General features: G+C 40.3%; 1 protein-coding gene across 1 annotated transcript; it reads left to right on the forward strand.

Annotated features, from left to right (window-relative positions):
• Window positions 1-5,723: 5,723 nt before the first annotated feature.
• Window positions 5,724-7,001, forward strand: LOC132269842 (uncharacterized). Its single transcript, XM_059771077.1, has 2 exons — window positions 5,724-6,581; window positions 6,666-7,001. The coding sequence occupies exons 1-2, from the start codon at window positions 5,724-5,726 to the stop codon at window positions 6,999-7,001; spliced, it is 1,194 nt and encodes a 397-aa protein (XP_059627060.1).
• Window positions 7,002-26,650: the final 19,649 nt, after the last annotated feature.

Below are 26,650 nucleotides of genomic sequence, written 5' to 3' on the forward strand. Positions count from 1 at the left end.
TCTTTTCATGACTCAATTGTAAAATGAATTATCAAATTTTAATGCTTAAGCAACACTTGAAGTTCTCTCTTCCTTTCTTTTTCACATTTTTGTGTTTAATAATTAATTTTGATAATTAAAACATATTAACACCAAGAACCACACATCCGCATGCTCAATCTGATTGAGGAGCTTGATGAGCAGTTTTAAACCCCACAAGTTAGCAACAGTTTATCTCCCTCTTTCAAATAGAGGGAACCATACTAACCTTTTCATCCATGCCTTATGACAAGTCAACAATAGTGATTTATTATTTTTGATTTCGATGGGATTAAGGTTTTCGTAATTAGTGTAAACGCTGCCTATCCTCTTCTTCATTTGCGCTTGACGAAGATGCGTTCGGTGCAACTCTTCTGATTCTCCATTCGGTTCAAGCCGGCCATGAATTGCATTTATTATCCGAATAGGTTGAGTGTTATGATAGTTCACTTCTGATTTTTTTTCACTTGCTCAATCGGTCGGTTCTGCTCCACTGGTGGTCCTTAAATGTATCCAGCGAATTCTCCTTTTGCTATCAACATCTCCACTTGCCCTATTAAATATTCTTTCGGCAACCAGTTTGATACAAAAATCCCTAAACTCCATCTTCGACAACAGAATCCACAACCATTGCAACTCCCTTTCTAAGGCCACTCTGCAATGGAAGCCCTAAACTCCATATGTGAAGAGAATGTTATCTTCCTCTCTTTTTGATACAATAGCTGAAGGAACTATAGATTGATGTCATCTCTGTGAAGAAAAAGGTTCGCGAATTCTCCTACGTAGTAGTAGTAGTAGCAGCGTGAAAGTGTGGGTAGAATGAATGTGGTAAAAGATCGAGAAAGAGAAAAATGAGTTGGGTCATAATAGCAATTAAATAAGGAGATGGAATTGAAAGATGAAAATAAAATGAGGCAAGGACATTTTAGTTCAATTTTTAAAAATAGGATCTATTTATACAAATGTCATAGTTTAGGGATATTTTTTGCATGAGAGGGGTGCAATATGCACTATAAACATACTATAAGGGTGTTTTTTGCACTTAACACACACAAATACATATAGGTAGAGTGTGAAGAAGTTTAGCGTGAGAGTGAGATGCTGGTCCTTCTAACATAATATTAGTAAAAATGCATGATTAGTACAATAGTACTTTTTTACTCAACAAAACAAAAGAATTTACATAAAAAAATGGAAATTAATATTTTGATTATTTTGTGATATTCCAAGTCCATGTAAACCAACCAAAATTGGTATAAATGCTACTAGCGCCATCAATTGCTTGCTCAACTTGTCCGTTTCAACTTTTAAGTTTGCATTTCATCAAACCTGTTCTTATTTGCAAACATTTCATAATATTTTAAGTTGGCAGCCCAGCCCGGCTAATTGATGTCTACTAATTCTGTGAATTACAAAATATTAAATAGTCTGTAATCAAGGTAAGACATCATTATTGAACTTAACTTTATTACTACATTTTTTATTTTTATTTTTATTTTATTTTATTTATTTAAGAAATGGTTACCATTGTATTGTAAGTTGAGGACACCAAAATGACCTGGGCTTGGTATGATCCGTATTGCAAAAGACGGCTCGGGTATGGATAGACAAGATGGAGCAAGTTCACGCTGGATGGGCCTAGATCCATAAAGTTATTGCAGAAGCCCATATTAAAATGAGAGAAGTTGAGTCCAGGCAAAAGGGAGTAGATAAGGCCTAGGCCAGAGGAGGTTGTAATCGTCTATAAATAAGGGAAATCGAGAGGGAAAAGGGGTTAAAAAAAAAGATTGGGAGTGAAAAATTTCTCTCTCTGTAATTGGGGGAAATTCTTTGTACTTTCAATTAGCGCCGTCTGTGGGAAGAACAAGAAGGATTGATTGATGTTGTTCTAGATCGATTCAATTCAAAGCACTCTGCGAAGAAGACGATTAATTTGCAAAAGCTGAATCAACATTGGCAATAATATGATTTGTCTCAATGAGTCCAGGCTCCGGTTGATTTCGCGAAGTAGGCGTCCGATCCAAACAGATCAGATCTGTACTTGATCCGGCGAACTGCACAATTGCGATCTGTTGTGATTACTGAATCCGGCCAGTAGCGGACTAAATTCAGCAAGTGTGAGTTCAGATCTGGTGTGTGCGCGTTAGCGGAACTCCGATCTGGTTAAGAAATCTGCAGTTGATGACTTTGCTTCGATCCGGAATGATGATCGGAGAGGCGAACTCAAATCCTTTGGAGAACGGCCAACAGACGAAGATCGATGAGCTGATGAACATGATCGATGCTTTGAGGAAAGAAAATACAGAGCTACGAGTTGGAATGGAGCGTCGTGAGGCTCCTGTAATTCCGAGGCCACCTCATGAGGGAGAGGGAGCTTTACCGTCCCAAGCTGATCATTAAGGTGATCTAGAAGGTGTTAATCATGTTGATCCACGTCGTGATGAAGTTATAATCGGTGATCTGCCTCCGAATGTCCGTCGAGTAGAGGATCGAGAAGGATCTATTCATCTTGAACCACATCGTGAACGGATTATGAGGGAGGAAGCACCGACATATGAACATAGGGTTGCGTCACCATGGTGAAGTGAGTTTGCGGAGGACAAGTCATTCGATCCGCCTTACCGACCTTCATTAGCAACATTTGATTACCACAGTTCAGAAAGGAGATCTGTTGATCGGGGGTTTCCGTCATGGTTTTCAAGGGAAAACGAAGTGTTGCGCTCATCAGCAAGAACGCTTGTATCTCCGTTCACTGATGAAATTCTGAATGCGCCGAATCCGAAGAAGTTCTCCATGCCAGTTTTCATTCTGTTTGACGGAACAACCGATCCGGTCGATCATATCTACCATATTCAGTTGAAAATGGCTCTGAATACTAACAATGATCCTTTGATGTGCAAATGCTTCCTTACGAGCTTGGCTGGACCAGCTCTCAATTGGTTTAAGAATCTGGCTCAGGGCTCAATCGCCAGTACTACGGGAATAAACGTCCGGCTAAGGATGTATCAAACCTTTTCACAATGAAGCAGCATGAGGATGAACGGCTCCAAGCTTTTCTCACCCGGTTTAACCTCGTTAAAAGTATGGTTATGGAGTGTCATCTGTCCACAGTAGTCCAAACATTTAAACTCGCAATGACTCGGGGGACGCCGTTCCACATTAGCTTGGTGGTTAATACACCAAAGACCATGGACGAGCTGAACGAGAGAGCTGACGGTTTTGTTCGTCTTGAGGAGGAAGAGGCAGCTAATTCGAGGAAGACGTCAATTATTTCGACGGAAGAGAAGTCCAAAGCCAAGATTCGGCAAAAACAAGCTCAGTCCCAACGTCACACCTTATGGAAAGCTGAGAAAAGGCCAGGGAGGAGGAATCAGTAACTTCACTCAGAGTCACCTTAGCAAGGCTATACCAAGAGAACAAAGATAAGTTTCGTCCTCCTTTGCCAATCAGGCAACCTCTTGAACAGAGGGATCAAACTAAACATTATGCTTTCCATAGTGATTTTGGACATCAGACTAACGAATGTAGGAACCTAAAGAGGCAGGTAGAGATGATAATCGCAAAGGGGAAATTTGTAAGCTATGTTCAAGGTCCGGCGCAAGAGCAGAACCGCCCGACTGAGCAGATCAAGCGTAACCGGCCTGAACAAACGACAGAGTCAGAAGAATTATTCAGAACGCGGTTACGCCAGGCCCAGTTGAAAAGGAGGATTGGCAGTGTGCATGCTTTGCACCAGCAGAACGCGTCCATATTGATAAAGTTTGATAGAATGGACCTACTACGTGTTCAGGTTCCTCATGAAAATCCATTACTAGTCAGTCTGATGGTTGCAGAATGCCTTGTGTGAAGAGTTCTGATTGATCCAGGCAGTAGTGCGAATGTCATGCCCAGCGTGACGTTCGACCGACTTGAGATCGAACCTGAGAAACTCAAACCCACAGGAAATCCATTTTTCGGATTTGATGGGAAACGAGTGGAACCCATTGGAATGGTGGAATTAACAGTACAAGCTGCTGAGCGAGTTTTGACTGAAAGTTTTGTGGTTGTGGAAATTCATCCATCCTACAACCTCTTGATGGGCAGATGATGGATTCACTGGGTTCAGGGCGTTCCATCAACCTTGTACAAGTGATGCGATGCTTGGGTCCATAGCAATTACAGAAACCTCCTCCCAGCAAAGAGGGGGAGGAGGAGCCACCAGTTCTTACCACAGAACCCCTTCATGAAGTGAAGATTGACCATGAGAAGTCGAACCAAACAACAAAAGTGGGAACCAGACTTACTGAAGAGGAAAAACTAAAGTTGACTAATTTCTTGACTCGGAATGCAGATGTATTCGCATGGAGCCATTCAGATATGCCAGGGATAAATCCTTCTGTATCCTGCCATTAACTCAATGTAGACCCGAATGCAAAGCCAGTAAAGCAGAAGCAGAAAAGATTTACTCCAGGACGAAATCAAATTATAGCTGAAGAGATTGATCGGCTGCTTGAAGCTGGATTCATCCGAGAAGTTTAGTACCCGGCCTGGCTCTCCAATGTTGTTGTAGTGCAGAAAAAGAATGGGAAATGACGAGTGTGTATCGACTTCACTAATCTGAATAAAGCTTGCCCAAAGGATAATTTCCCTTTGCCAAGGATTGATCAAATGGTAGATGCCACCACAGGATACGAGCGATTAACCTTTCTGGATGCTTATTCTGGTTATAATCAAATTCCCATAGTTCCAGTTGACGAAGAGAAAACTTCATTTGTTTCTGAACGAGGGACTTATTGCTACAAAGTCATGTCGTTCGGATTAAAAAACGCTGGAGCTACTTATCAGAGGCTGATCAGCAAGATTTTTAAGGGCCAAATGGGAAGCACTGTTGAGGCTTATATTGATGATATGGTGGTCAAGAGTAAGAAGATGAGCAATCATTTAGCGCACCTGCAGGATGTGTTCGATGTGTTGCGCCAATATAGGATGAAGCTTAATCCAGTCAAATGTTCATTCGGCATAAGCTCCGGTCAATTTTTGGGACATATGGTCAATCATAGAGGAATTGAGGCTAGCCCAGCATAGGCAGAAGCCCTGATCAGAAATGTAGAGCCAAAGACAATTAAGGAGGTGCAAGCACTTACAGGTCGAATAGCTGCACTGAGCTGATTTATTTCCAAGCTTTCGGACTGCTGTAAACCTTTCTTTGATACAATTCGAGGGCACGGAAGGCAAACTTGGGGGGATGAACAACGATAGGCGCTAACCAGCCTGAAAGAATATATGCGCAACCCTCTGGTTCTGTCTGCTCCCGAGCCGAATGAGAAGCTCTTTCTGTATCTTGGGGTATCCAGTATAGCGACTAGTGCCGTTCTGATCCGTTGCAAAGAAGGAAAGCAATTCCCGGTGTTTTATGTTAGCAAAACAATGTCTGAGCTGGAAAGAAGATACTCAAGGGCTGAACGAATGATCTTGTCGCTGGTCAACGCAAAAAGGAAGCTTAGACATTATTTCGAATCTCATCCGATCGTCATTTTAACAAGTTTCCCTTTGAGAATGATCCTGCACACACCGGACCTATCGGGGAGAATGACCAAGTGGGCCATTGAATTGAGTTCATTTGATATTGTGTACGAGCCCAGGACGGCAATCAAAGGTCAAGCGGTGGCGAATTTCCTACTTGAATGTGATGCTGAAGATTTGGTGGAGGATTATAATTGTTCCTTATGGAAGCTCTTCATGATGGCTCGTCGAATCAAATGGGGGCAGGGATTGGAATCCAATTGCGAACACCAGAAGGAACTACGCTGAGCCAAGCGATAAGACTTGAGTTCAACGCAACCAACAATGAGGCAGAATACGAGGCGTTGATAGCTGAGCTGAAGTTGGCTAAAGAACTGAAGATCAAGAATCTGATTGCTTATAGTGATTCACAACTAGTCATTCGGCAAGTCACTTGGGAATATGGGGCCAAGGATAAGAACATGGAAGTATACCGAACTGCGGTTCTGCGTGAAGCAAAAGGCTTTGATCAGATCAAGTTCATCCAATTGCCAAGAGAGTATAACGAAGATGCCGACCGCTTGGCTTGTAGTGCATCCAGTTCTGGAGAGACTTTGGCTAGGGTCATCCCGGTTAACGTGCTGGTCCAACCTTCCATTTTTTATGAGCTGCCTAATCCGAGCGCGCTCAACATGTTAATGTTATACCATATGAGCCGAGCTGGATTGATCCGATCATGGCTTTCATACGTAATGGTGCACTCCCCGAGCAGAAGGACGAGGCAAGAAAAATTAGGTTCAACGCGGCAAAGTATGCCATTGTGCGTGATCAGTTGTATAGATGCTCCTTTCTCGGGTCCATATTTGAAGTGTGCTACCCCAACAGAAGCTAGACAGATTATGCGAACCATTCATGAGGGAGTATGCAAAAATCATTCAGGAGGAAGATCTTTAGCACACAAAACAATGACACAAGGGTACTTCTGGCCAAACATGGCACGAGATGTAGAAGAATTATCTAGAAGATGCGATAAATGCCAAAGGTTCGGGTCATTGATACATCAACCACCTGAAGACCTGCACGTAATGGCCACCCCATGGCCTTTCGCGCAGTGGGGGATGGATGTGGTTGGCCCTTTGCTGACTGCAAGATCGCAGAATAAGTAGGTTCTGCTAGCAACTGATTATTTCACCAAATGGGTAGAAGCAGAGCCGTACCCTAGTGTCATCCAAACTCAAGTAAGACGCTTCATCTGGAATAATATTATCTATCGTTTTGGCATACCAAGGTCAATCGTGATGGACAATGGGACCAACCTTGATAGTAAGCAAGTGAAAAAGCTGCTGGAAGAATGTGGAATCAACCAGAAGTTAGCAGCAGTCAGTCATCCCCAGGCTAATGGTCAAGCCGAAATCACAAACAGGACAATATTTGCCTGCATTAAGAAAAAGTTAGAAAATGAAAAAGGAAAATGGTTAGATGAGCTTCCGAACGTCTTGTAGGCTTACAGAACAACTCCAAGACGGTCGACCGGAGATAGCCCATTTGCTATGGCATACGGCACCGAGCCGGTGATACCAGTTGAGCATTTGGTTCCAATTGTAAGGAGCTTGGCGTGGGATCAAGAGCAGAATGATAGAATGCTAAGGTTTAACCTCGATTTGCTGGAGGAAAAAAGGGATATGGCTGTAGTAAGGCTTGCCTCTTATCAACAGACACTTGTGAATAACTATAACAAGAAGGTAAGGCACAGAGACTTCGCTCTTGGCGATCTGGTTCTGAAAAGGAAGGTGGGGATAGTCAAAAAGATGTTCTCCCCATGGGAAGGTCCAAACAGAATAGTAGAGGTCATAGGGAAGGGGGCGTACGTCCTAGAAACTATGGCAGGAAGGGTGGTCAATAAGCCATGGAATGTTACGTCCCTGAAAAAGTACTACCAGTAAAAGTAAAGTTTAATTTCAAACAATATGCGTGCTTTAAATTGCATACTTGCAAGTGTACGAAATTCCCAAGCTTTATAAGAAGTCTTTTCTTTGCTCAAGAATTAATTGACATCCTTCCCATTCAGCAAAGTTAGTGGCAGCTGGCAATTTAAGCTGAACGCCAAATACTTGCTCAAAAGTAAAAATAAAGCCAAGTGGCAAGTGGCGTTCAAGCCGAGCGCCAGGCATTTAGCAAAGTTAGTGGCAGCTGGCACTTTAAACCGAACGCCAAACATTTGCTCAAAAACAAAAATAAAGCCAAGTGGCAAGTGGTGTTCAAGCCGAGCGCCAGGCATTCAGCAAAGTTAGTGGCAGCTGGCACTTTAAGCCGAACGCCAAACATTTGCTCAAAAATAAAAATAAAGCCAAGTGGCAAATGGCGTTCAAGCCGAGCGCCAAGTATTCAGCAAAGTTAGTGGCAGCTGACACTTTAAGCCGAACGCCAAACACTTGCTCAAAAATAAAAATAAAGCCAAGTGGCAAGTGGCGTTCAAGCCGAGCGCCAGGCATTCAGCAAAGTTAGTGGCAGCTGGCACTTTAAGCCGAACGCCAAACACTTGCTCAAAAACAAAAATAAAGCCAAGTGGTAAGTGGCGTTTAAGCCGAGCGCCAGGCACTCAGCAAAGATAGTGGAAGCTGGCACTGCGAGCCGAACGCCGAACGCCGAACGCTTGCTCAAAATAAAGTAAAGCCACTCAAAATAAAATAAAGCCAGAACAGTGACAAGGCCGAACACCAAACACTTGTGAAAATACGCAGCAAAGTTGAAAATGGAAAACTTGAAGAATGGAAGTCATGCTGAGCAAAAACATTGTCATTCATTACAAAAAGGTCCTGAGGTACATAGCTTGATACATGAAGATAAAAATAAAATAAAAAAAAAACCTGCTACAGGATGTTAGTTCTGATGATCTTCTCCAGGCTGTGACCTGTCGTTCTCCCCACCATCATCCTCTGGACCATTGAGCTCTTCTCCATTCTCAGCTGCCCTATCATCCTTAGAAGGGGAGTCAAGATGAATCACTCCCTCAGCAGGCATAGGTCTGTCAGTAACAACTGAGGAGGGAAGAATATTCAGGGGATGAAAGGGTGGAATAATTCCTGAGGATGTAACCTCTATGCACTCGATGAAGATATTCTCAGCCGGGTCGCAGGGTGGGTTTTGATAATTATTTGGGGGCTGGATATCCAGAGAACCATCTAATTCATCTGGACCAGCACAAGAGCTTGATTCGCCTTCAGGGGGAGAACGGTCAATAAAACCGTTGTAATACCCCTACTTTTAAAAGGATAGTCCTGGTATTTAACTATTGTTTAAATTGCTTTTGTTTTTTCTTTAGTTTGATTTACTTATTTTAAATATTTTAAGCTGCATTTGTTTACTTATTTGTTTTAAATTATTGTAATTGTTTTAAATTTATTTGGTTACTTGTTTAGTTTACTTAATTTTAATTGCGTTAATTTGTTTAATTGTTTTGTTTATTTAATTGTTTTATTTTAGGATTTAATTGTTTTAAGTGAAATTAAATTTAATTGGATTTGTTAAATTACATTTAATTAGTTTCAGTAGGTTGTAACGTGACTTTAGTTTGTGGGGTTTATAGTTATCATAAGCAGCCGACAGTGTACAACCTAGGTTTGTCTATGGGCCGTATTATACATGGATTAGGGTTTAAAGTTTAAGGTTATAAATAGGCTTATACGGGGGTTTAGGGTTGAAGGAAAAATAAAATACAACCATGGGTGGAGGCATAGAGGAAACAGAGAGGGAGAGAGCACACAGAGGTTCACCGGAGAGCTTGGGAAGAACCGTCGGTGTAAGGTAAGTTTTATATCTAACTCAATCCCTTGGGTTTCGTGTTCTTTGCATCACTAATTCAGTTCCAGGAAGTAATAACATTAAACTAATATGGTTGCACAATTAGTTATTTCAAAACAGTATATTTCATGCTCGTGTTTTTCTTTCGTCTGTAAATTGTTTTTGTTTGTTCTTGTTTTGGGAGAGTTCAGATTAACGAAGAATGAATTTAAATAACTTTAGAGCACCTTGGGGCTTAGTTTTAATCAGTAGTGGAGTTGGTTTAGAAGAACAAAGCGGTCAAATACTGCCGGAGTGGAAGGAGACGACGCAGGGAAAAAGAACTGGATTACCAAAACGCAGAGCAGGCTCCACATAAAGTGGAGCCGGCTCTAGGTTTAAGTGGAGGCGGCTCCACCATGGTGGAGGCGGCTCCACCATTATTTGGAGGCGGCTCCACTTTATGTGGAGCCGGCTCCTCCCAGTTTTTCATTTTTATTTTGTTTTGTTTTCTGCGATTCTAGTCTACTGTACATGGGTATTTGAAATTTCCAGAATGTTTTGGAAGTGGTTCTAGGGGAAATTAGTGATGTTTAAACTCTTGGTAAACTTGTAGAAAGCATGAAAATTCATAATTTATCATAAGAGGCTAAACAGGGATACAGTCTGAAATTTATTAGGGAAGTTTTCAGGATTATTTTAAATGGGGATGATTAGAATTTTCTTAGCTTTGAATTAGCAGTTTTAACTTCGAATCTTTATGTTTTAAATCATGTAACAATGATCTAAGATTAAACATATCAATTAATATAAATTCGGTTAATGCTTAAAGTTCAATTAGTTTATATTTTTTCAAAGAATTATATAGATCAACTTATGGGATGTTGTAGAGTGGTTATTAGTAAGCATGTTAATTCTATTCTAATTATTACTGTGCTTATTGTGGATTACAAAATGGTTACATTTATTCTCGGATATTTATATTTTTTTGAGTTTTAAGTACTGGATGTATTGAAACAAGCATGCTAATTATAGATTTTTGTTATGGCCTATATTGGGATAGGTTGATATTTATATGTGTTAATGTCAATGATATTACCAATAATTGGATGGATGGTGTATACTTGTTATGGATTGGTTAATTAGTTGATATTGAAATGGTTACTATCTTATACATTATCAACACTGGATGGATGGATTGTATGCACCGGTATGGGACGGTGTCATACTAGGGGGATTAGCTCAAAAGTGCTAAGTCCTACCTACTCTGGATTAAGGAATGGATTAACTAAAATTTAATCCTATTTTTATTTGTAGTGTCAAGGCAACATATAGTTGAGCGGCACAACTATAGATTTTGGAATGGAATTTAATTATATATTTTATGGTGCCACGATGTGAGCCTGAGTCTCAGAGTCGTTGGTTAGGGAGCATATATGCATGGGGATGCATAGTTGGCTACGATGGTTGGAAGTGTACCCTGTTTAGGTCAGGTACACATGCCCACTTTGTGTGCGTTTTAGCATGTTACCTCTACTCAAGTTGAGGGCCTGTAGGCCAGTGAGAGTCCTTTAGTGTGATTACATATATATATACCTGCGGACTATTTAGTTATTGTTGGACTGGTTAGGATATACATGCGTATTGTGTGATACCCCTCGGATCCGAGACACGGGTTGATCAGGCCCAGGCCCAAACCCGAGGGAATATCAAACAATTAAAGTATTTTAAAACGAACACAGATGACAAAAAGAACAATAAAGATAGAATAAAACTGAAAGAAACATTAATTATAAAATCCTCCATGTACAACTGAAAATTGAAACTGAAAATAGATAATACTAGAAACATCGGGGAAAGTCCTACGTAATCCGATGAAAGTGAGACTGTCCTCGACAAGCACGATCAAGTTCTAAGGCTGGAACCGTCCTGTACCTGAAAAGAATAATAAAGGAGTGGGTCAGACCCACGAGTAAGTTCTAATCTAACTGCAATCCATACAGTGACCCGATACGCAGATACACCGTAGACACCTCACAATATCTATCTAGTCCATACGTATAAATATATCCACACTAAGGGACATTCACTAGTCTATAATAGGGGTCTCAACCTGAATAGAAGGCAACATGCGAATACGCACCCAAATGTGGGCATGAGTACCTAGACCTAACAGGGTACACCTCAACCTATTAGAACCAGCTACGCATCCACTGCATATACGCACCCTAACCAACGAGTCTGAGACTCAAGCTCAACTCGTGGTACCATAAACATATATATAAAGTCCGTCCAAATCCAGGGTATGCAGTTCAACTATTTATTAAACTGTCATACAATAAACCAACTTGTTAGTCATTCAACTTATTCAGTTGATATGACTTAACTACCATCCGTTAATCCAGGAAGCCATCCAACTTGTTTACAGCTGATCTGACTTAGTCACAATTAGGATTCAATATCTTTCAATCCATTCCATTAATCCATTAGGTTTGGTTTATGCGTTTTGAGCTAAACCGTCCCTAGTATGTCACCGTCCCATACCGGTACATACAATCCTCCATATCCATGTAAATTACAACATATATAACAGTTCAATAATTTACAGACCAAAAACCACCATCCAATAATTGCAGAAGGAATCTTAACAATCTAGCAAATAAAACCCAGTAGTAATCCATGTAATTGCATCAAAGAATAAACTATTCTAACAATTAACATCCAACACATGCATAGTTCAAATTTAATATGTCAGGGACTCCATCATGCATGTGAATAGGTTAAATAATCCTATTATTATCCAATAAATTGCTATAACAATTTCAGAAGATTTTTTAATAATTCAGCAATTTAAAACCAAGCATTAACCATATAGTTGCAGGAAATGATTTAATTACTCAGCAACTAGCCTCCTAAGCATGCATAGATCAAAATTAATAATTAAAAGACCTCATCATGCACTTGAATGCATTCTAACACAAGTTTTATAAACACATTATATTCCATCAAATTGCTGAAATTTAATTCAACAATTAATTCAACTTCCATTTGTTAACAACATAAGAAGTGCCTTAATTTTACCCTGTTTGTCCCGACAATTTAGAAGTAAACTTTAATTAATTTAGAGTCTTAATAACACTCAAACTTCATTCCTTAATCCCTCTGTAAAGTTCCAAATTCATTTCAATAGTCTCCATGCTCCAACAGTGCACATAATACGTAGAAAATTAAAAAAAAAAACTTAAAATAAATCAAAAATAGAAAGGGAGCCTGCTCCAGAATTTGGAGCAGGCTCTTTTTCTAGCCTAGAGCCGGCTCTAGGACTTCTTAGAGCCGGCTCTACTTTGTTGTGGGAGCCGGCTCCCACTTCCATGGAGCCGGCTCTCACCTCCTTTGAGAGCCTTGTCCCCGTTGCTTCGTTTCAGTCCGTCCACTCCTTCTCTGATCAAATCTAACCACTCTGTTGGTCTCTAAAACTAATCTTAGGACTCGTAATTTAGTCTAGAAGCATTCCCCAAGATTGTTTACAATAGTTTTGGAAGCAATTACAGAGTTTAATCAAGCCATTTAAACTAGCGTTGTTGAAGAACGGCACTGAAACTAAATTGCAACATCAGTTTTATCCCAACCCCTCTATTCTTTCTCCAATTTAAATTTGAAGTCTTAATTTAAATCTAGTATCCAGTCAGACCTTGGTTGATTTCAGTAAGATTCAAAATAAAAATTAGAACAGTGGGACGTTATGCCAAAACAGAGTCAAGAAAACATACGTGCTATAATTATTTTGTAAATAAATTTTGCACAGATAAAACGATCAAGCAAAACATATATAAAACATGCATGGTTCAGTTTAAGGCCAATTAATCTCCTAGAGACTGTCTAGGTGCACAGAACACAAGCCAAAGGGAAAAAGGAAGATAAGAACTTGCCTGTACAGTTTTATAAACAGAACCTTGTCACCGTTGTTCTAAGCTTTCCGGCAACCACTGACTACCTTCTAGCCTCCTCTGGTTCTGATCTAATCCACCAATCACCTCCCTTGGTCTTCTCTGTTATTCTCCTTGACAGACCGTTACGATGCTCTGTTCTCTCAACTTCTCTCTTTACTGTATACGGGAATATGGTGAATAGGGTTTTAGAAACCCTCGGCAGACGTATACCCATATATTTATAGAGTTATACCAAAACCCTAAATTAATTAAAGCCCTAACTAAATCCTAACCGGCCCATAGAACTTAATTAAATCCTGTGTCGGCTAAAGAAACTAAACCCTCAATTATGAAAAATAGTTAATTAAAATATTTCCTAAATTACTTCCTAAATTAAAACCTTTAATAATCAATTAAATAAAATAAAATGCAATTTAAACAAATAAATAGATACCAATTAAATACACGTCACACAGGTAAACAATTAAATAAAATAATTAAACCAAATAATCATGCTAAAATACAACAAAAATAATAAATAAATGCCGAGACTATCCTTTTAAATTAGGGGTATTACATTCTTCCCCCCTAACAAAAGGAATTCCGTCCTCGGAATTCGCCCTTACCTTCTTCCAATATTTCAGGAAACTGCGAGCGAATGACATCCTCCCGTTCCCAAGTGGACTCAGCCTCATTGTGATGGCTCCACTGCACACGAACCAAAGGGATAACCTTATTGCGAAGGATTTGATCCCGACGGTCAACAATACGACATGGTGGCTCCAAATAAGTTGCATCTGGCTGCAACTCAATCTCCCCAACATCGATATGTTGATACCGATCCTCATCACGCAGAAATTTCCGCAATATGGACACATGGAATACGTTGTGTACGCGGTCCAAATTATACTATTGTTATAAGCAAACTCCACAAGTGGCAAATATTCCTCCCAGTGGCCCTTGAAATCCAGAACACACGACTGAAGCATATCTTCCATAATCTGATTCACCCTCTCAGTCTGTCCGTCAGTCTGAGGATGATAAGCAGTACTAAGGTGTAACTCCGTACCTAAAGCCTGCTGAAAACTCTTCCAAAATCCAGATACAAAGCTCGAATCCCTGTCCGATATAATAGACAATGGAATGCCATGCAGCTTCACAATCTCTGAAATGTAAAGCCTCGCCAACTGCTCCGAAGTGTAGTCAGTGCAAATAGGCAAGAAATGAGCTGACTTGGTCAACCTATCCACAATGACCCATATGGAATTATGCCCCTTGAAAGAATTTGGCAACCCTTCCACAAAATCCATAGATATGCTCTCCCATTTCCACTCCGGAATTGGTAGTGACTGTAGAGCTCCTGGTGGCCTCTGATGATCAATCTTAACCATCTGACAAGTACTACACTGAGAAAAAAAAAAAGCAATGTCCCTCTTCATACCTGCCCACCAAAACTGCCACTTCATATCTTGATACATCTTATCGCCTCCTGGATGAACAGAGAACTCAGAGTGATGAGTCTCAGTCATCACATCCTTCCTCAAACTATCAGCAGAAGGTACCACTAACCGTCCCTTGTACCTTAAACCTCCATCAGCCCCAACATAGTAGAATGGAACCTCTCCGGAAGCTATCTCTGCGACCTTGTCGACACACTGCTGATCGGTGAGTTGTGCTTGTAAAACCTTGCGAATGATGGAAGGTGTAACCACCATGCAAGCTATAAAAGTGTCTGACAACTCATCTACATTCTTCAAAGCATTCCACTCAGTAGTGAATATAGTAGAAAGACTACCAACAGGTCGGCGACTGAGTACATCCGCCACTACATTCGCTTTCCCTGGATAGTACTGTATAGAAAAATGATAGTCTTTTACAAACTCCAACCACCTGCGCTGTCTCATATTCAGCTCCCACTGAGTGAACAAGTACTGCAGACTCTTGTGATCACTGAATAATCTGAAGGACTCACCCAACAGATAATGCCTCCCAATAGGCAAGGTAAAAACCATTGCTGCCAACTCCAAATCATATGTTGGATAATTAAGCTCATGAGGCTTAAGTTTTCGAGATCCAAAAGAAATTGGTCGCTCCTCCTGCATCAATACACATCCAAGACCCTGCAATGAAGCATCCGTGTAAACAAAATACTCTATCCCACTCTGCGGAGTAGCCAGAACCGATGCAGAAGTCAGCTTCCTTTTCAGCTCATCAAAAGCTCGCTGACAGTGTTCATCCCACACGAACTGTACACCCTTCTTGGTCAGATGAGTGAGTGGTCCTGCTATCTTGGAGAACCCCTAGATGAATCTCCTGTAATATCTTGGCAGACCGAGAAAACTCTGAATCTCTGTAGGTGATGTAGGCTGTCCCCACTCAACCACCGCCGAAACCTTGGCCGGATCCACTGCTATCCCCTTTTCTGACACCACGTGACCCAGAAATTTCACCTCCCGCTGCCAAAATTCACACTTCTCGAACTTGGCATATAACTGGTGTTCACGAAGCGTCTGCAAGACTATACAAAGATGTCTAGCATGATTGTCCTCTGACCAAGAATAGATCAAGATGTCATCAATAAAGACAATAACAAACTGATCCAAATAAGCCCGGAAGACTCTATTCATTAAGTCCATGAACACTGCAGGTGCATTAGTCGTCCCAAACGGCATAACACGAAACTCATAAGAACCATATCTCGTGAGAAATGCTGTCTTAGGAATATCCTGCTCCCTAACCCTCAGCTGATGATACCCAGAACGCAGATCAATCTTGGAGAAGTATGTGGCTCCCCTAAACTGATTAAACAAGTCATCAATCCTGGGCAAAGGATACTTGTTACGAATTGTAACCTTGTTCAACTCCCTGTAATCTGTACACAGACGAAGCGAACCATCCTTCTTCTTCACAAACAGAACCGGTGCTCCCCAAGGTGATGTACTTCTACGAATAAAACCCTGGCTGAGTAACTGCTGAATCTGATCCCTCAACTCTCTCATCTCTACCGGTGCCATCCTATAGGGTGCCCTAGCAATAGGCGCAGTGCCTGGAGCTAAGTCTATCACAAAATCAATCTCGCGACTAGGTGGCAACCCTGGAATATCCTGAAATACATCTGGGAAATCCTGTACAATTGGTATGTTATCCAATGACACAGTAATTCCCTCATCCTTTTTCTCCTCCACATGGAACAAATAGGTGCTACCGTCTCCTTTAGAACGTGGCATAGCTACTACATACATATCCTGACCAGGTATGGTAAAAATAATAGATCTATCAAAACAATCAACTTGGGCATGGTAGTGAGACAACTTATCCATCCCAAGTATCACTTCATAAGTGTGCATGTCCAGGACCAGTAGATTGGCTAGAAATCTGAGTCTGCCAATATCTAGTGTCACAGGCCCATCACTCTCATGTATAATAGTTGTATCACCTAATGGTGTAGAAATACCCTGAGGTCTAGCGCATACCCTCATCCTTATCCTAGATAAAGCAACAAAAGTCCTAGCTACAAATGAGTGTGTAGCACCTGTATCAAATAAAACACGTCCATGCAAACCATGAATAGGAAACTTACCCTCAATAGTCTGAGGTGCCTGAACATCCTGTGGCTTGGGGTTATACACCCTGCCATAATGCGACTGTTGTGGTGCATGTCCCTGAGTTTGCGGCGGTGCCGGTAAAGCCAGATGTGTCTGTCCCTGAATCCGTGGAAACTGTTGAGCTGGTAGAGGCACTGGTGCCCTCTGTCCCTGCTGCACATACTGCCCCCGTCCCTATCCTGCTTTAGGACATTGCCTGGTGGTATGACCATACTCTCCACAAGTGTAACAACTACCCTGGAAAGTACCAAATGGCCTCCTCTGCCGGTTAGCCTGTGGCTGACCCTGTCCTGCCTGTGGTCCTCCATTCTGTTGCCTTTGAATAGGTGCCCTATTCCGGTGAGCATCTGAACCACCCTTGTGCTTCTTCCAAGGCTGTTGTCCTTGGAACTTGCCTTTGTCATTCTGCCGGTGACCATTGTCGTTCCCCTTTTCAGCTGACTGGTTAGTAGAGTCTTTATCACCCCGCTTCTCACCACGAGCCTGTCTAATGTCCACAGTCAACTGATACTATTGTAGCGCGACGTCTACCACCTGAGCATAGGTAGTATAGGCTGGACTACCTGTAATAGCTCTCTTGATAGACCACATCAGTCCCTTGACGAAACTGTTACGCTTCTTCTCCTCTGTATCCACCTCCTCAGGTGCAAAGAGAGACAAGCGTGTGAACTGCTGCTCAAACTCTGCCACTGTCATGTTTCCCTGCTGCAGACTTAGAAACTCGATCTTCATAGCTGCCCTGACTGCATAGGGAAAATATTTCTCCTCAAAGCGAGCATTGAACTCATCATAAGTCAATGTCATCCTCTCCTCTGGGGTGGTAACTGACTCCCACCACTGTAGTGCATCCCCAACTAGTTTGAAAGTAGTAAGCATCTGCTTTTGAACCTCCATGCACTGAACCAAACGAAGATGACGCTCAATGTCTTGTTTCCACTGGTGAGCTGCTCTGGCATCGGTGGAGCCTGAGAACACAGGTGGACTCCCCTTTGTGAAAGAGCTCCTTGCCTTTCCCCAAGAATCTGTCTGAACCACTGGTGCTGGTACAGGTGCCTGCTGAACCTGTGGTTGGTTCCGGAGTGCAGCTGTTACCCCAGCCTCTATAGCCCGAGCAACAAGGTCATTGAGGTGTGGAGGAATTTCTGGATCTCTGTCCCGACCCTGAGTCTGTTGAACTTCCTCCTACTCCTCCTGAAACCCTGGCAATTGCTGCTCTTCTTCCATTTACCGACGTTGCAGATGTTCCTGCTGTCTATGTGCCGCTCTCCTCTGTCGACTATTCATGTTCTGTCCTCTTCCAGTGTTAACCATGCTGTTAACATAGAATGACAGACATCAGTACGAGTTTAAATGAACCGTGAAAGAATTCAACGAATCCTAAACATAAGCTCTATAAAAAAAAACGCTACGCGGAAGTCTTAATACGAAACGTCCTAGAGACACTTGAACCTGGAGTGCTCTGATACCAACTGTGATACCCCTCGGATCCGAGACACGGTTGATCAGGCCCAGGCCCAAACCCGAGGGAATATCAAACAATTAAAGTATTTTAAAACGAACACAGATGACAAAAACAACAATAAAGATAGAATAAAACTGAAAGAAACATTAATTATAAAATCCTCCATGTACAACTGAAAATTGAAACTGAAAATAGATAATACTAGAAACATCGGGGATAGTCCTACGTAATCCGATGAAAGTGAGACTGTCCTCGACAAGCACGATCAAGCTCTAAGGCTGGAACCGTCTGGTACCTGAAAAGAATAATAAAGGAGTGGGTCAGACCCACGAGTAAGTTCTAATCTAACTGTAATCCATACAGTGACCCGATACACAGATACACCGTAGACACCTCACAATATCTATCTAGTCCATACGTATAAATATATCCACACTAAGGGACATTTACTAGTCTATAATAGGGGTCTCAACCTGAATAGAAGGCAACATGCGAATACGCACCCAAAGGTGGACATGAGTACCTAGACCTAACAGGGTACACCTCAACCTATTAGAACCAGCTACGCATCCACTGCATATACGCACCCTAACCAACGAGTCTGAGACTCAAGCTCAACTCGTGGTACCATAAACATATATATAAAGTCCGTCCAAATCCAGGGTATGCAGTTCAACTATTTATTAAACTGTCATACAATAAACCAACTTGTTAGTCATTCAACTTATTCAGTTGATATGACTTAACTACCATCCGTTAATCCAGGAAGTCATCCAACTTGTTTACAGCTGATCTGACTTAGTCACAATTAGGATTCGATATCTTTCAATCCATTCCATTAATCCATTAGGTTAGGTTTATGCGTTTTGAGCTAAACCGTCCCTAGTATGTCACCATCCCATACCGGTACATACAATCCTCCATATCCATAAAAATTACAACATATATAACAGTTCAATAATTTACAGACCAAAAACCACCATCCAATAATTGCAGAAGGAATCTTAACAATCTAGCAAAAAAAACCCAGTAGTAATCCATGTAATTGCATCGAAGAATAAACTATTCTAACAATTAACATCCAACACATGCATAGTTCAAATTTAATATGTCAGGGACTCCATCATGCATGTGAATAGGTTAAATAATCCTATTATTATCCAATAAATTGCTATAACAATTTCAGAAGATTGTTTAATAATTCAGCAATTTAAATCCAAGCATTAACCATATAGTTGCAGGAAATGATTTAATAACTTAGCAACTAGCCTCCTAAGCATGCATAGATCAAAATTAATAATTAAAAGACCTCATCATGCACTTGAATGCATTCTAACACAAGTTTTATAAACACATTATATTCCATCAAATTGCTGAAATTTAATTCAACATTTAATTCAACTTCCATTTGTTAACAACATAGGAAGTGCCTTAATTTTACCCTGTTTGTCCCGACAATTTAGAAGTAAACTTTAATTAATTTAGAGTCTTAATAACACTCAAACTTCATTCCTTAATCCCTCTGTAAAGTTCCAAATTCATTTCAATAGTCTCCATGCTCCAACAGTGCACATAATACGTAGAAAATTAAAAAAAAAAAAAAAAAAAAAAAAAAAAAAAAAAAAAAAAAAAAACTTAAAATAAATCAAAAATAGAAAGGGAGCCTGCTCCAGAATTTGGAGCAGGCTCTTTTTCCAGCCTAGAGCCGGCTCTAGGACTTCTTTGAGCCGGCTCTAGGACTTCTTAGAGCCGGCTCTACTTTGTTATGGGAGCCGGCTCCCACTTCCATGGAGCAGGCTCTCACCTCCTTTGAGAGCCTTGTCCCCGTTGCTTCGTTTCAGTCCGTCCGCTCCTTCTCTGATCAAATCCAACCACTCTGTTAGTCTCTAAAACTAATCTTAGGACTCGTAATTTAGTCTAGAAGCATTCCCCAAGATTGTTTACAATAGTTTTGAAAGCAATTACAGAGTTTAATCAAGCCATTTAAACTAGCGTTGTTGAAGAACGGCACTGAAACTAAATTGCAATATCAGTTTTATCCCAACCCCTCTGTTCTTTCTCCAATTTAAATTTGAAGTTTTAATTTAAATCTAGTATCCAGTCAGACCTTGGTTGATTTCAGTAAGATTCAAAATAAAAATTAAAACAGTGGGACGTTATGCCAAAACAGAGTCAAGAAAACATACGTGCTATAATTATTTTGTAAATAAATTTTGCACAGATAAAACGATCAAGCAAAACATATATAAAACATGCATGGTTTAGTTTAAGGCCAATTAATCCCCTAGAGACTGTCTAGGTGCACAGAACACAAGCCAAAGGGAAAAAGGAAGATAAGAACTTGCCTGTACAGTTTTATAAACAGAACCTTGTCACCGTTGTTCTAAGCTTTCCGGCAACCACTGACTACCTTCTAGCCTCCTCTGGTTCTGATCTAATCCACCAAACACCTCCCTTGGTCCTCTCTGTTATTCTCCTTAACAGACTGTTACGATGCTCTGTTCTCTCAACTTCTCTCTTTACTGTATACGGGAATATGGTGAATAGGGTTTTAGAAACCCTCGGCAGATGTATACCCATATATTTATAGAGTTATACCAAAACCCTAAATTAATTAAAGCCCTAACTAAATCCTAACCGGCCCATAGAACTTAATTAAATCCTGTGTCGGCTAAAGAAACTAAACCCTCAATTATGAAAAATAGTTAATTAAAATACTTCCTAAATTACTTCCTAAATTAAAACCTTTAATAATCAATTAAATAAAATAAAATGAAATTTAAACAAATAAATAGATACCAATTAAATACACGTCACACAGGTAAACAATTAAATAAAATAATTAAACCAAATAATAATGCAAAAATACAACAAAAATAATAAATAAATGCCGAGACTATCCTTTTAAATTAGGGGTATTACATATTGGGCCTCTGTTTAGGTTGTAGTAGTATAGAACTTGCACGTGGGCCTGACCCACTTCTGTTTTTCAGGTACACGACAGTTTCAGACTTAGACGTGTTCGTGCTGAGCAGAGGTTTCTATTCACTCTACCGGCGATGTAGGATTTCTCCTCGTAGCTTACTTCTAGATGTCTTTTCAGTTACTTCTTTTATTACTGTTTGGATTATTATTAGGGGTCCTCTAGAGATGGATTCCTGAGTTGTTCCATTGGAGGTTTTGGAATTTGTTTATTCAAATTTTAAGTATTTAACTGTTAAGGATTGTTTTTTAGATTTTTTTTAGCTATTAAAGTTTTAATTCTTATTTCATTTAGTAATCTGTGTTTGTTATAACATATTAATTGTTTGATATCCCTCGGGTTTGGGCCTGGGCCTGATCAACCCGTGTCTCGGATCCGAGGGGTATCACAACCGTCTCTGTACCCTTCAGCATACCGGATGGCACTGGTTCTGGTGAAGCGAGCAAGGAGAGCTTTCATACCCCCTTCGACTTTGCCAATCATGTTCAGCAAGGAAGACCGTTCATTTAAGAGCTTCTCCTATGAGTTCGCATGAGACAACCGTTCAGCAATGAATGAGCGCTGAAGGTCTCCCTTCTCAGCTTTGAGAGGGTCCTTTTCTGTCAGAGCAACACTCTTCTCAGTTTTCAAGACATTAACCTCATCCTAAAGAGAATCCCGTTCGGTCTTCAGGGTTTCCTGTTCAGCTCTGAGGGAATCCCTCTCATTTGCCAGACCGTCCGTCTCTGCCTTTAAGTCAGCAACCCCCTTCTCTGACTCGCTCAGCTTAGACTCCAGCTCAGTAACTTTGGCCTCAAGGAGATTCTCTGCTTCAACGGACATTTTAAGGCCCACAGAGAGGGATTTAAGTTTTTTGTTCAGAGTTTCAATGGTTTTTTGGAAAGTGAACATCCCGAATAGAGTCTGCATGAAGGAAGGGAAATCCAGGTCAGACTAGCTACTAAAGAGTTATAGCAGAAAAGAAACGCATTTCAATAAAAAGAAGAGTCACCTCCATAGTAGCAGCTGGGAACCGCTGGAACATCTCACCAAAGGATAGTTTGTTCTGAATCTCAAGGTCCTTGGGGGTCCAGAAACCCTTGTAGAAAGCAAAAGAGGTAAGGGGGTCCTTATATATTGAGTCAGTGGGGCCAATGGTCGATCCATCTTCACGGCTGAGCAAAGGTCGCCATGGAAGAACGGATGGAGTCGGACCAGAGAATCTGGCCGATTTGCCTTCTAAATGAAGAACCAGGCAGGGGGCAATGGTTCAGTAACCCTGAAGGAAGCCATCCTGATCCTCCGGGCTGGTGGGATATCAATCCGGTCATGACCGCCCTCAGGCATTGGCCTTTTTCCTAAACTTTTTTCTGACAGCCCAGCATTAGCTGGCCCTCCATTGTCTTGAGAATTTCCAGCATCCTGAGTGCTCTCTAAGGAAGTATCAGACAAGATGTTGGAAGGCATAATGATGGGACCAGCAGGACGGATCTCAGCAGTATGGTCCACAATAGGGTTCTCAGCATGAGTGAGCTCAGAAGGCTCAACAGTAGAATGGTTTGTGACTTGAGTCACAGTTGGAACAATCACAACTTGCTCTAGGGCAGAGACAGCAAGGGAAGACGATGTGGAAGCATGTGTAGATGATGATGTGATAGCAGAAGCGTTAGAAGGGGTGGGAGCAGAACGCCTCCTCCTGCTAAAAGATGGGATCTGAATGTTCTCCATTGTGGACCCTAAAAGAAAGATGTCAGAGAGATTGTCAGATGTAAGCAAATCAGTAGCTGAAGGGACATTATTCAGCACACTTTCTTGCAAGATGTCTAGCCTAGCCCTGCAGACGCTATAAACCAGTTCATCATGGGGAATTTGAAGGCATCTACAAAGAAAAGTGCAAAAACGGGGAAGACAACTTTCACAGTGGCATTCAGTATAATGTGTTTTCAGCTTTTTGTAGCCAGAGACAGAGCATGTTCCAAAGGAAGAAGGGATAGAGAAGGATTGGCCAAGCGGAGTCTGCTAATTCCCACTAACCACAATTAAGTTTCGTCTCCAACCTTTTTCAAATGAGTTCTTATCAGTGCAGATCGACCGTTTGTCAATAGGGAAGAAGTGATAGTATAAATCATTTTGTGAAATCTTATTAATCCGATAGCAGAGGAGAAGGTTAATAATGTCAAGATTGAGACCCCTGTCACGATTCAAGAGCAGGAGGACTGAAATTACCCTAAGAAAGTTAGGGTTAACTTGCAAGGGGCAGAGCCCCAATTTGTTGAAAGCATAACAAAAGAATGGGTGTAGGGGGAACCTAATGGTGTTCAAATGAACAGCGGAGAATAAAACTTCCCCAGGAAGGAGACCCTCACCAGATCTCCCGTCTAAGTTTATTGGATAGACTCTGAGAGAAACATCGCGAGTAATGCAATTCTTGGATTGAATGGCGTCCAGATTAGGGAAAGCCATAGAGAAGAGGAGGAGTCCTAGGCAGTAAAGGTGTCTTTTTAAAGAGAGATTTGAAAAAAAAAATTTGACCTTGAAAGTTTGTGATGAACGCAGCAACAGCACAGTAGCTAAAAATTGAAAAGGAAAAACTCGCTGGAGAAATTGAAAAAGGATCGCCGGAATGTGCATGAAGGTAGCGGAGAGTAGAAGCGAGATATAAGAAGAAGGGTGAAGGTTGAAAGACCGGAATTTATAAAGAGGAAAAGTAAAGGCGACATGGAACTCAAAAGGTCAAGGCAAAAAGTGGCGCTGCAGATCTCAAAGCTTGGGTTTTTGTGCCAGCCGTTCGATTCCTCGTGTCATTGCTCTGAGCCGTCAGACCAGGATCGTATCTTTTCAATAATCTCACCCTCATTAATGAGGGGAGAGATTATTGGGGGCAAATAAGGACACCAAAATGACCCGGGCTTGGTATGATCCGTATTGCAAAGGACGGGTCGGGTATGGATAGACAAGATGGAGCAAGTTCACGCTGGATGGGCCCAGATCCATAAAGTTATTGCAGAAGCCCATATTAAAATGAGAGAAGTTGAGTCCAGGCAAAAGGGAGCAGATAAGGCCCAGGCTAGACGAGGTTGTAACCTTCCATAAATAAGGGAAATCGAGAGGGAAAAGGGGTTAAAAAAAAAGATTAGGAGTGAAAAATTTCTCTCTGTAATTGGGAGAAATTCCTTGTACTTTCATAAGTCTAACCGAAAAAATCAATCAATTTTTGTTGTTGTTGTTGTTGTTGTACAAACACGTTTTAAAAATCCTTAAAAATATGCAAAGTCAAAAATATAAGTATAATGTCAGAGATACCTGTATATAGACACAGGCTTTTCTGTCTTCAGCTACATCACCTCCATAAATAGAATCAACAAGGTCTCCTAAAAAACTGGTAATGATGCATACAGTGACAGAAATTTTGGTCATTGATTAAATATAAGAATGTATTAATTGGTGCCACGATTACTCATGGGCAAAAAAAAAAAAGAATGAGAAAGTTTATGAGCATGATAAAAGATGGGTCAAATGTGACATCAAACTTATTTTTCATGATCAATACCAACATTACACAAGACATATATCCGAAGCATCTCAAACCAAGCAAAGTACATCACTAGCATGAAAGGTATTTAGTCTTTTCGGGCAAGAATGGGTTAGTTACCGACGGACTCAGAAAATTTTGTGAGGGAGACGGGTTTTTAATTTGTGAGGGCAAACTTACACTTTACCCTTTCGTAAATGAATACGGCTTTCAATGAAAAAATGATAATAGCGAGGATTGACACAAAAGGTTGATGAGGAAGATATTTGTGGTTTATATTACTTCCTTACACAATTTGCTAAATAAATATTATGAAAATTTTTAGTACTTGGAATGTCGGTTTAAATAATTTTTTAACACCGTCTCACTAAAACGTAAATATCTCCTAGTAGGTTGGGAATCTGAGAATTAAATTGGTACCATTGAAAAGAGGACAAAAAATCCTTAAACTTGAGCTCAAGAATGACCCAAAATCAATTTAAGATGAGTAAGTTATGATCGTTTCAATTTTAATTTAAGATGACTAAGTTAAGACCGTTTCAATTTCAAATTAGTCATAACTTAGTCACTTCAAACTTCGGCAAAACAAGATACATATAATCCAAAGGAAACCAAAACAATTGAAGTCTCTGGATAGCATGAATAGCCAAACTCAAGTCCTTACTAGGGAAAAAAAGAAAAGAAAAAAAGAAAGTACATATAATCCAAAGGAAGAATACAACAAAATACTCATATTTAAATAAGTACTTCAACATGAGTATAAGAAAACTCAATAATTGTTAATTTATTGAATGAAACTAATAATCCTTTAATCATCACTACGCCTAATTTTAAAACAATTTAATATGAATTCATTCAGTTGAAGCTGCATTGTGCTATGGAAGGTTTATTCAATTGATTGCAGAAGAGAGAATTATTTGTTGAAGAAACAAGATAACCTGAACTTAGTATGTATTGTAAAGCAACACTCCATGAAAGTTCACATGGAGAATAATACCACAACATAAATCGTGCACTAGAAATATAATCTATTTTGGGAGTTTGGGACCTGATGATAAACAGTTGCAATCATGGTCCAGGGTCCCGGGCCTCCAGGCATTAATGGCAGTGTGGCAGTTAAAATTGACTAAAAGATTTGTTAATAAATACGGAGTATACACTAATATATGTACTCCAACTAATTAAGCCAGATTTTAAAAAATATTTGTCAAGTCATTTTGTTAAAAAATGGAGCAAGAGTGCCCAAGCTGCTTTGTCACATACCACTGCGTGGAAAGCATTTTGTGCTTCACGAGCATTCTTCGATAATTCTTTATCAAAAAATGGAGACATGAATCAATAAAAAGTCTTATATGTGTGGCTACTCAGACTCCGACAAGCGGATGTAAGAGATCATGGGCTATATATTTATATATATATATAGCCCATGATATGTAAAAGGAAATTAAATCCAGGCCCACTCAAATGCTCAAATCATTCTTCACAAATTTGTTTATTTGTTTTGTATTGGATTTTTTTTTTTTTTTAAATACTGCTGATATATAATCAAAGAGATATTCTTGTCGAGTTTAGAAGGGCAAGTACATAAAAAAATTATATAGAATTCAAATCACATTTTATTCTGAGGGAAAAATGGCATTAAAAAAATGTGATTTGAATTCCAAGTTGTTCAAGCAAAAAGGGCAAAGGTTAGGGTTGTGAGGATTCGTCCAGTTTTCAGGTTGTCATATGTTGAGATGTTGATGCTTTTTTCGATTTTTGTGCAAACATGGACGGGAAAGTCATATGAAAAAGCAAGAATAATGCACGGATGAAATGCATAATTGAAACAGAATTATTAAAATATAACATTTTGACATTGTAATTCCTCTTAAAAGGCAA

Source organism: Cornus florida, unplaced genomic scaffold (assembly GCF_030987335.1).
Source record: "Cornus florida cultivar Cherokee Brave unplaced genomic scaffold, ASM3098733v1 CherokeeBrave_3.0.0_Hap2_Chr08, whole genome shotgun sequence".
Lineage (NCBI taxonomy): Eukaryota > Viridiplantae > Streptophyta > Magnoliopsida > Cornales > Cornaceae > Cornus > Cornus florida.

Bases quoted from the DNA above. Each gene is read 5' to 3' on its own strand.
- LOC132269842 (XM_059771077.1), top strand. From the start codon at position 5,724: ATGGAAGCTCTTCATGATGGCTCGTCGAATCAAATGGGGGCAGGGATT. The intron at 6,582-6,665 runs GTAATGGCCACC...CAGAATAAGTAG, and splicing joins AACCACCTGAAGACCTGCAC to GTTCTGCTAGCAACTGATTA.